The sequence below is a fragment of the Phasianus colchicus genome, chromosome 29 (genome assembly GCF_987193195.1).
Source record: "Phasianus colchicus chromosome 29, bPhaCol1.hap1.1, whole genome shotgun sequence".
Taxonomy (NCBI): domain Eukaryota; kingdom Metazoa; phylum Chordata; class Aves; order Galliformes; family Phasianidae; genus Phasianus; species Phasianus colchicus.
In genome coordinates this window covers 5,136,959-5,147,862 of record NC_143464.1, presented here as the reverse complement: position 1 = coordinate 5,147,862, position 10,904 = coordinate 5,136,959, and the positions used below count along the sequence as shown (strand labels likewise).

Sequence of the window (10,904 nt, the reverse complement as noted above, 5' to 3'; positions counted from 1 at the left end):
TATGGGGATCGATAGGGGATCTATAGGGGATCTATAGGGATCTATGAGGGACCTATGGGCTCTATGGGGGTCTATATGGGATCTATAGGGCTCCATAGAGCTCCATAAGGCTCCATAGGAACGGAGGGGGTCTCTCGGTGGGCGTGGCCTGAGGAGGAGGGGGGCGTGGCCTCGCTAAGCCCCGCCCCCCCGGCCGCCGCCATCGCCCCTTTTTTTCCCGCCGCTTCTCCCGCGGCCGCCGCCGCCGCCGCCGGCGGGGCCGAACCGTGGGAAACCGGAACCGGAACCGGAAAAGCTAAACCGGAACCGGAACCGGAACCGGTCATGGCGGGTGGGGAGGGGGATCCGGGGGGGGGTTAAAAGGGTGGGGAAAAGGGGGGGGGGGGAGGGGGGGGAGGGAAGGAGGGAAGGAAGGGGGGGGGAGGGGGAGGGGGTGGGAAGGGGGGGGTTGAGCGTTTTTGGGGCCGCCATGGGCTGCAATATGTGCGTGGTGCAGAAGGCGGAGGAGCAGCACCGGGGGGGGATGCAGGTGAGGATGGAGGGGAGGGGGGGGGGGGGGGGGATGGAAATCCATCACCGTTGTCATGGCAACCGTGGGGATGAGGCGGCAGGGGGGGGGGGGAGGAGGGGGGGGGTACCGCTGCCTGTTGTCGTGGCAACGGGGAGAAGGGGATGGATGGGGACAATGGAGGGGGGGGGTGGGGGGGTGGGGATGGGGGGGGTTAAGGGGGTCCGGGGGGGGCGTGGGGGGGAATAAAGGGGGTTTAAGGGGGTCTGGGGGGGGTCAAAGGGGGGCGTGGCAGGGGAGAATGGGGGTCTATGGGGGGTAATAGGGGGCGTGGGGGGAGGTTAGGGGGGTTTAAGGGGGTCCGGGGGGGGCGTGGGGGGGAATAAGGTGGGTTTAAGGGGGTCTGGGGGTGGGTTAAATGGGGTAGGGGGGTTAAAGGGGGGCGTGGCAGGGGAGAATGGGGGTCTATGGGGGGTAATAAGGGGCGTGGGGGGAGGATAGGGGGGTTTAAGGGGGTCCGGGGTGGGCGTGGGGTGGAATAAGGTGGGTTTAAGGGGGTCTGGGTGGGGGTTAAATGGGGGTGGGGGGGTGATGGGGGGCGTGGCAGGGGAGAATGGGGGTCTGTGGGGGGGTTATGGGGGTCTATGGGGGGTAATGGGGGGCGTGGGGGGAGGATGGGGGGTTTAAGGGGGTCCGGGGGGGCGTGGGGGGGAATAAAGGGGGTTTAAGGGTGTCTGGGGGGGATTAAAGGGGGGAGTGGCAGGGGAGAATGGGGGTCTGGGGGGGGTAATGGGGTTCTATGGGGGGTAATGGGGGGTAATGGGGGGCATGGGGGGAGAATGGGGGGTTTAAGGGGGTCCGGGGGAGGCGTGGGGGGGAATAAGGGGGTTTTAAGGGGGTCTGGGGGGGGTTAAATGGGGGTGGGGGGGTGATGGGGGGCGTGGCAGGGGAGAATGGGGCTCTATGGGGGTAATGGGGGTCTATGGGGGGTAATGGGGGGTAATGGGGGGCGTGGAGAGAGGATGGGGGGTTTAAGGTGGTCCGGGGGGGACATGGGGGGGTTTAAGGAGGTCTGGGGGGGGTTTAAATGGGGTAGGGGGTTTAAAGGGGGGCGTGGCAGGGGAGAATGGGGGTCTGTGGGGGGGTTATGGGGGTCTATGGGGGGTAATGGGGGGCGTGGGGGGAGGATGGGGGGTTTAAGGGGAGGATGGGGGGGAATCGGGGGGGGAATAAGGGGGGTTTAAGGGCGTCTGGGGGGGGTTAAAGGGGGTAGGGAGGTTAAAGGGGGGCGTGGCAGGGGAGAATGGGCGTCTATGGGGGGTAATGAGGGGCGTGGGGGGAGGATGGGGGGGTTTAAGGGGGTCCGGGAGGGGCGTGGGGGGGAATAAGGGGGGTTTAAGGGGATCTGGGGGGGTTACAGCGGGATGGGGGGGTGATGGAGGGCGTGGCAGGGGGGAATGGGGGGGTTTAAAGGGGTCTATGGGGGATAATGGGGGGTGGGGGGGCTTAAGGTAGTCTTTGGGGGGGTAATGGGCGGCGTAGGGGGAGGATGGGGGGGTTTAAGGGGGTCTGGGGGGGGTTAAAGGGGGATACTGGGGGTTAATGGGAGTCTGGGGGGGTTAATGGGGGATAATTGGGGTTTGATGGGGTTAATGGGTTCTGGGGGGCCTAATGGGGCAGAATGGAGGCTGGTGGAGTAATTAAGGGGCAGGGGTTAATTAAAGAGGAGAGAATTAGGGTCTGGGGGGGTTTCGGGGGGGGGGGTCAATGGGGTCTGTGGAAGGAATGGGGGGGAAAATGGGGGGGATTTGGGGTCTGGGGGGGGTATTGGGGTCTGCGGGAGTGGACTGTGGGAGTTGGGGGGGGGAATTATGGTGTGTGTGGGGGGGGAGCTCAGCTTCTGACCCCCAATTTGTGCCCCCCCCATTTCCCCCAATAGGTGAGGGAGGGGCTTCGCCGAGGGGGGGACAGCAGCCGGGTGGGGGTCCCGCGGGGGGACCCCAAAGAGCCGCTGATGCTGCAGGTGCTGCGGCGCAGCCCCCACCCCCGAGGTGCCCCCCCCCAACCCGGAGGGACACCCCCAATTCCGTGGGGGGGGTCGGGACCCCCATTGGATGCTGGACCCCTCCCCCCCCCATCGATGGGGTTGGTGGACAGCGGGACGCAGACGGACATCAGCTTCGAGAGCCGGCTGGGGGGGGGCGAGCAGTGAGTGACCCCCCCTCCGGGGGGGGTGGGTGGTCTTGGGTGGGCTTATGGGGGGGGGTAATGGGGGTCCTGGGGGGCTGGAGGGGGGAATTATGGGGGTCCTGGGGGGGTGATGGGGGTCCTGGGGGGTTGGGGGGGGAAATTATGGGGATCCTGAGGGGATTGGGGGGGGGGATTGGGGGGGGGGTAATGGGGGGGTTATGGGGGTCCTGGGGGGCTGGAGGGGGGAATTATGGGGATCCTGGGGGGGTGATGGGGGTCCTGGGGGGGTTGGGGGGGGATAATGGGGGGGTTATGGGGGTCGTGGGGGGGGTAATGGGGGTCCTGAGGGGCTGGAGGGGGGAATTATGGGGATCCTGGGGGGGTTATGGGGGTCCTGGGGGGCAGTGGTGGTCTTGGGGGGGTCTTGGGGGGATTGGGAGGGGATAATGGGGGGGTAATGGGGTTCCTGGGGGGGTTGGGGTGGGGGGGGGATAATGGGGGGGTTATGGGGGTCGTGGGGGGGGGGGTAATGGGGGTCCTGGGGGAGTAATGGGGGGATAATGGGGGTTTCCAGGGGGGTTAATGGGGTCCTTTGGGTTCTCCAAACCCATCTACTCCCCCCCCCCCAAACCCATTGAGACCCCCCCCCCCCATAGGGTTTCTTAGCCCCCCCCCAGCACCCCCCAGACCCTTCAGAGTTCCCCTATTGAGCATCACCCCATATTGGGACCCTTTGAGACCCCCTCAGACCAATTGGGGATCCCCCCCTCCCTCCCCCACTTTATAGGGTCTCTCAGCTCCCCCCCAATCCCCTTTTATCCCACCCCCCACGACCCCCCGCCATTAATTCTTCCTCCATCCCATATATTCCCCCCCCCCCCCCCCCAAAACCCCACAGCCCCCCCCAGGACTATTATGACCCCGTTGACCTGGGGGACCACGAACGCCCCGAAGAGCTGGAATATGAGGTCAGTGGGACCATTTCTTTCGGGGGGGGGGGGCAATTTAGGGAGGGGGGGTCTGGATCCTCCTCACCCCCCCCTCCCCAAATTTCCCCCCCCCCCAGGAGGTGGAGCTGTATAAGGCCAGCCATAGGGATAAGCTGGGGCTGACAGTCTGCTATCGAACCGATGGAGAGGAGGATGCTGGAATCTACGTGGGGGAGGTCTGAGGGGGGGGGGGGGCAAGGGGGGGGTTATGGGGTGGGAATAAGGGGGAGGGGGCTTATGGGGGTCCTTATTGGGGTCCTGAAGGGGTTATGGGGGTCGTGGGGGGGTTTACTGGGGAGGGGAGTGAGATAATGGGGGGGCAATGGGGGGGTAATGGGGGTCGTGGGGGGGTTTGCTGGGGAGGGGAAGGTAATGGGGGGGTAATGGGGGTCGTGGGGGGGTAATGGGAGTCCTGGGGGGGTCTTGAGAGGTTGGGGAGGGGGATATGGGGGTCCTGGGTGGGGGGGTTTATTGGGGTGCTGAAGGGGTTATGGGTGCCCTTGGGGGGTTTGTTGGGGAGGGGGATAATGGGGGGTAATGGGGGTCGTGGGGGGGTAACGGTGGTCCTGGGGGGGTAATGGGGGTCTTGAGGGGTTGGGGAGGGGGATTATGGGGGTCCTGGGGGGGGGTTATTGGGGTCCTGGGGGGGTAATGGGGGGGTAGTTGGGGTCCTGGGGGGGGTAATGGGGGTCTCCTTAGGGTCTGGAGTTGCTTTTAGTGGGATTGGGAGCCTTTCTGTGGGATCTCAATGGTGATCTTGGGTCTGGAGGAGCCCCCCCCGCCCCCCTTTGTGTATTTGGGGGGGGGTCTCAGGGCTCTGACCCCCCCTCCGCCCCCCTCCCCATAGGTGAACCCCAACAGCATCGCAGCCAAGGATGGGCGCATCCGTGAGGGCGACCGCATCATCCAGGTTTGGGGCAGGGAAAAGAGGGGGGAAGGGGGTCCACCCCATATTTTAGGGTGTGTGGGGGCGGGGGGGGTCCCGGGGGGAGCTTTGAGGGGGATCCTGACCCCCCCCCCCCCCTGTGCCCCCCTTCCCAGATTAATGGGGTGGAGGTGCAGGACCGAGAGGAGGCTGTGGCTTTCCTGACCCGCGAGCAGCAAACCAACATCTCCCTGCTGCTGGCACGGCCTGACAGCCAGGTGGGGGTCCTGGGGGGGTCTTTGGGGGGCCTGGGTGGGTCCTATGGGGTCTTGGGGGGGTCCTGTGGGGTCCTTGGGGGCGTTTTGGGGGCCTGGGTGGGTACTATGGGAGTCTGAGGGATCCTATGGGGGCCTGGAGGGTTTTGGGGGGTCTGGGGGGAGTCTTTGGGGGTTCTATGGGGTCTTGGGGGGGTCCTGTGGGTCCTTGGGAGGTCTTTGGGGGTCCTGGGGGGGTCCTATGGGGTCTTGGGGGGGTCCTGTGGGGTTCTTGGGGTCTTGGGGGGGGTCCTATGGAGTCCTTGGGGAGTCTTTGGGGGGATTGGGTGGGTCCTATGGGAGTCTTAGGGCTTCTATAGAGGCCTGGGGGGATTTGGGGGGGCATCGGGGGAGTCTTTGGGGGTCCTATGAGGGGTCCTGGGGGGGTCCTATGGGGTCCTTGGGGGGTTTTGGGGGAACTGGGTGGGTCCTGTGGGAGTCTGGGGGATCCTATGGGGGCCTGGGGGATTTTGGGGGTCCTATGGGGTTCCTGGGGGGGTCCTATGGGGGTCTGGGTGGGTTTTGGTGGGCATGGGGGCATCTTTGGGGGTCCTGTGGGGGGTCTTGGAGGGGTCCTATGGGGTTTTGGGGGTCCTGTGGGTCCTTGAGGGATCCTATGGGTGCCTGGGGGGGGCTTTGGGGAGTCTGCGGGGGTCTTTGGGGCACTAATAGGGCCCATGGGGTTACTATGAGTTTATGGGGGTGGGGGGTCTTTTGGGGGGGGGTCCTATGGGGTGCTGACCCCCCCTTTCCCAGCGCTGGAAGGACAGTGACCGCGAGGATTTCCTCGACGACTTCGGATCTGACGAGGCAGAGGGGGGGGGGGGCATTTGGACCCCCCCGGGGCAGGTAGGAGGAGAGGATTGGGGGTCCTGAGGGGGCGGGGGGGGGGGTAATGAGGGTCCTATGGGGTTGGGGAGGGGGGTCATGGGGGTCGTGGGGGGGTAATGGAGGCAATGGGGGGGCCATGGGGGGGCAATGGGGGTCTTGGGGGGGTAATGGGAGCAATGGGGGGGAAGTGGGTGTCATGGGGGGGGCAATGGGGGTCTTGGGGCAGTATTGGGGGGGTAATGGGGGGTCCTGAGGGGGTACTGGGGGGCAGTGGGGGGGTCTTGGGGGGGAAATGGGGGCAATGGGGGTCTTGGGGGGGATAATGGGGGGCAATCGGGGATAATGGGGGGTCCTGAGGGGGTAATGGGGGTCTTGGGGGGGCATTGGGGGTTTTGGGGGGGTAATGGGGGTCCTGGGGAGGTAATGTGGGGTCCTGGGGGGGCAATGGGGGTCCTGAGGGGATAATGGGGGGTCCTGAGGGGGTCATGGGGGGGGCAATGGGGGGGAAATGGGGGTCTATGGGGGGGGGCAATGGGATGTAATGGGGGCCTTGGGATGGTAACGGGGGGCCTTTGGGTGGTGGGTAGGAGGATAGGAAGCTTTGAGGGGGGGGGGATCACCGATACCACCCCCACCCCCCTCCACCCCCCCATAGGACCCCAGCCCTTCCCCCCCCTGCATCCTGGGGGGGGCGGCGGAGCCGGACAGCGGCGTGGGACGGACGGACGAAAGCACCAGGAACGAGGAGAGCTCAGAACACGACCTCCTGTTGGGGGATGGAGATGAAGGACCCCCCCCGAGACCCCCCCCCAAAGACCTCCCCCCATCCCCGGGCCAAAACCACCCCCCCGCCCCCCCCACCCAGGGCCAAAGAACCCATTCGGGGCACAGGGGGCGGCTGGGAAAACCCGGAGCGGCGCGATCCGGATCGGGATCCATGGGAAGAGCCGGGCCTGGAATGTCCGGATTTGGGGCTGCTGGAAAACCCGGAGCCGGAGCGCAGTACGGAATGGAGGCGGCGCTAAGATCCGGAGCGGGAATCCAGACCGGATTGGGGTCAGCGCAAAGAACCGGAGCCGGATTTGGGAGGAACGGAGCCGGATCTGCGTTTGGGGCTGGGGGAAGACCCGGAGCTGGATCGCCCTACGGGATGGAGGCGGGATCTGGGTTTGGGTCGGCGTCAAGACCCGGAGCCGGACAGCCTTCGGGATCCGGATTGGAGGCTGGGAGAAGAGCCAGTTCTGGGTCGCAGGCGCCGGGATCCGGGTTTGGGGCCGGAGGAAGACCCGGAGCTGGAGCACCGCCGTCCCCTGGAGCCGGATTTGGGTCGGCACCGAGAGCCGGGCCCGGGGGAAAACCCGGAGCCGGATCGCCTCCCTCAGGATCCGGGAACGGAGGAAGAGCCCGGTATGGATCGCAACAGCCCGGATCCGGATTCGGGCCCGGGGGAAGAGCCGGAACCACGGAAAGACCCGGATCCGGATCGCAGCCCTCGGGATTTGGGTCCGGAGGGAAACCCGGATCCGGATTCCCATCGCCGGGACCCGGATTCGGCTTCGGGTATCCGCCGGGGGGAAAACCCGGCTCCGGATCCGTCGGCAAGCCCGGATCTGGATCTCACTCTCCGGGATCCGGCTTCGGATCGATGGGAAAACCTGGATTGGGATCCCATTCCCCGGGATCGGGACTGGGGTCTCTAGGAAAGCCCGGATCCGGATCGCACCCCTCGGCTTCGGGATTCGCGTCGGGAGGAAAACCCGGAGCCGGATTCCCAGCCGCGGAACCTCCGTTCGGCCCCGGATCGCGGCCAAGAGCCGCGGAAAGACCCGGCTCCGGATCCTCACCGGCTCCTCCGGACCCCCCCTCCATCCCCACGGCCGAACAGCGCCGCTTCCGCCCCCCCCCAGCCTCGTCCCCCCCCGCCTCGGGTCGCTCCCCTTTAGAGGAGGAGCTCCGGCACCTGGAATTCCAGCACCGCCACCTCCTCCGTTCCCAAAAGATGGAGCGGCTCCGGGAGCGCTGCCTGCGGGCTTGGATGGAGGGGGGGGGAGGCGAACCCCCCCTGGCCGACATTTCCGAAGCCCCCGAACGCGACACGACCAGCGCTTACAACACGGGGGGGGAAAGCTGCCGAAGTTCCCCCCTCCTCCTCCAGCATCGGGGGAGTAAAGGGGGGAGGGGGAAAAGGCCCGGCCGGGATCGGTTGCTGAAAGCCCGAGCCATCCGAATCATGGAGGAGAGGGGGGGGGGTTCGACCACCGACGACGATAACAGGAGCGAATTGAAGCTCGGCCGCTATTGGAGCAGGGAGCAGAGGAAGCAGCACCTGGTGAAGGCGAGGGAGCAGAGGAGGAGGAGGGAGGGGGTCCTGAGGGGGGGGGAGGGGGCGGCCGGGGGGGTCGGGGGGGTCGGAGGGGAGCAGGGAGGGGTGGGGAGGGGGAGGAGCGGGAGGAAAAGGAGCCGGCGCATCCTGGAGAATTGGGTGACCATCCAGGGGATGCTGAGGGGGGCGGATGGGGGGCGGCTCTACAACCCGCTGCTGTCCGTCACCACCGTGTGAAACCGGGGGGCGGGGAGCCCTAATTAAGGGAGGGGGGGGTGGGGTCATAACGGTGCCCTTAATGAGGGCTGGGGTCGTGATGGTGACGCTAATTAAGGCTGTGTGTGTGTGTATGGAGGGGGGGGGGGGGGGTCTCACCCGCGCCCCCTAGCGGAGGGTTAAGGTAATAACGGAACCCAATTAGAGGCTGGGGTCTCAATAGCGCCCCCTAGCGGAAGGCGGTAGGAATAACGCCCCCTAATTGGGGCTGGGGTCCCGCTGCTGCCCCCTAGCGGAGAGCTGGGGTATTAATGGTGCTCCCTAATTAGGGCTGGGATAATAATGGTGCTCCCTAATTAGGGCTGGGGTCCCAGTGCCGCCCCCTAGCGGAGGGTTAAGGTAATAATGGAACCCAAATGGAGGCTGGGGTTTCAGTAGCGCCCCGTAGCGGAGGGCGGTGCGAATAACGCCCCCTAAGTGGGGCTGGGGTCCCAATGGTGCTCCCTAATTAGGGCTGGGGTCCCAACGGAGCCCCTAATTGGGGCTGGGGTCCCCGTGCCGCCCCCTAGCTAAGATCCTAATGGAGCCCAATTGGAGGCTGGGGTCTCAGCAGCGCCCCCTAGCGGAGGGCGGTACGAATAACGCCCCCTAATTGGGGCTGGCGTCCCAGTGCCGCCCCCTAGCGGAGAGCTGGGGTATTAATGGTGCTCCCTAATTAGGGTTGGGATAATAATGGTGCTCCCTAATTAGGGCTGGGGTCCCAATGGTGCTCCCCAATTAGTGCTGGGGTCCCAACGGAGCCCCTAATTGGGGCTGGGGTCCCCGTGCCGCCCCCTAGCTAAGATCCTAATGGAGCCCAATTGGAGGCTGGGGTCTCAGTTGCGCCCCCTAGTGGAGGGCGGTGCGAATAACGCCCCCTAATTGGGGCTGGGGTCCCCGTGCCGCCCCCTAGCTAAGATCCTAATGGAGCCCAATTGGAGGCTGGGGTCTCAGCAGCGCCCCCTAGCGGAGGGCGGTACGAATAACGCCCCCTAATTGGGGCTGGCGTCCCAGTGCCGCCCCCTAGCGGAGAGCTGGGGTATTAATGGTGCTCCCTAATTAGGGTTGGGATAATAATGGTGCTCCCTAATTAGGGCTGGGGTCCCAATGGTGCTCCCCAATTAGTGCTGGGGTCCCAACGGAGCCCCTAATTGGGGCTGGGGTCCCCGTGCCGCCCCCTAGCTAAGATCCTAATGGAGCCCAATTAGAGGCTGGTGTCTCAGTAGCGCCCCCTAGTGGAGGGCGGTACGAATAACGCCCCCTAATTGGGGCTGGGGTCCCGGTGCTGCGCCCTAGCGGAGAGCTGGGGTATTAATGGTGCTCCCTAATTAGGGCTGGGATAATAATGGTGCTCCCTAATTAGGGCTGGGGTCCCAGTGCCGCCCCGTAGCGGAGGGTTAAGGGAATAATGGAACCCAATTGGAGGCTGGGGTCTCAGTAGCGCCCCCTAGCGGAGGGCGGTGCGAATAACGCCCCCTAATTGGGGCTGGGGTCCCGCTGCTGCCCCCTAGCGGAGAGCTGGGGTATTAATGGTGCTCCCTAATTAGGGCTGGGATAATAATGGTGCTCCCTAATTAGGGCTGGGGTCCCAAAGGAGCCGCTAATTGGGTTGGGGTCCCAATAGTGCCCCCTATCCAAGCGGGGGGGGGCGGGGCGGGTTACTAATAATGCCTCCTAATTAGGGCTGGGGTCCCTAATTAGGAAAGGTTGATCCTCATCGTTACCCCTAATTAGGGAAGGGAGACTCCCAGCTTTACCCCTAATTAATTAGGGACCCCCAGGACTGTCTCTAATTGAGGCTGGAGTCCCCCATTATCACCCCCCCCCCCCCAATGCTGTGTCCCTAATTGGGGCTGGGGGTCCCAATTTTGCCCCCTAAATGGGGGTCCTGAATGTCCCCCCCCTTTAATTGGGCTCCCCCTCATTAAGGGGGGGGTCCCCACTGTGCCCCCTCATTAAGGAGGGTCCTGAATGTCCCCCCCCCTTTAATTGGGGTCCCCTAATTGGGGTCTGGGGGCCCTCAGTCTGACCTCTCATTGGGGACCCCCAGTAGCACCCCCATAATGGGGTCCCCAATATCACCCCTAATTGTGGACCCCCCCCCAATTTTTGGGACCCCCCCCCCCATTGAAACCCCCCCTCTTTGGGTTGGGGATCCCCATTGCGACCCCCCCCCCCATTTTGTGGGTTCCAACGACCCCCCCCTTCACTTTTAGGGACCCTCCCTCAACATTGTGGACCCCCCCCCTATTTTTGAGACACCCCCCCTCACCCCCATTGAGCCCCCCCCCCCCAATTTGTGGAGGGGACCCTCATTGCCCCCCCCCCCCCCAATTCGGGGGTCCCAATGACCACCCTTTCACTTCTAGCGACCCCTCCTCTAATTTTTGGACCCCCCCCCCCTCATTGCGAACCCCCCCCTTCACTTTCAACCCCCCCCCACCCCCCCATATCCCCCCTCAATGGGGTCCCGAGCTACCGAGCCCCCTCCCCAACCCTCATTCAGGGTCCCCATAATTTTTTTTTTTTGGGGGGGGGGTCCCTGCTCTTCCCCCCCCCCCCCCGAGTTGAAGCACAGAGGGGTCCCTGATTGGCTGTGGCTGTTTTTGGGGTTTTTTGGGTCATTTCA

The 10,904-nt window shown here is 64.9% G+C and overlaps 1 protein-coding gene across 1 annotated transcript; it reads left to right on the top strand.

Annotated features, from left to right (window-relative positions):
- Window positions 1–442: 442 nt before the first annotated feature.
- Window positions 443–10,507, top strand: PDZD4 (PDZ domain containing 4). Its single transcript, XM_090126558.1, has 8 exons — window positions 443–529; window positions 2,448–2,716; window positions 3,597–3,666; window positions 3,765–3,863; window positions 4,535–4,597; window positions 4,729–4,830; window positions 5,623–5,715; window positions 6,353–10,507. Exons 1-8 carry the CDS (start codon window positions 470–472, stop codon window positions 8,255–8,257), a joined length of 2,661 nt encoding a protein of 886 aa, XP_089982684.1. The 5' UTR covers window positions 443–469; the 3' UTR covers window positions 8,258–10,507.
- The last annotated feature ends 397 nt before the right edge of the window (window positions 10,508–10,904 follow it).

Coding starts and splice junctions, on each gene's coding strand:
- PDZD4 (XM_090126558.1), top strand. CDS start 470: ATGGGCTGCAATATGTGCGTGGTGCAGAAGGCGGAGGAGCAGCACCGG. Junction 3,667..3,764: donor CCGAAGAGCTGGAATATGAG/GTCAGTGGGACC, acceptor CCCCCCCCCCAG/GAGGTGGAGCTGTATAAGGC. Junction 3,864..4,534: donor CTGGAATCTACGTGGGGGAG/GTCTGAGGGGGG, acceptor CCCTCCCCATAG/GTGAACCCCAACAGCATCGC.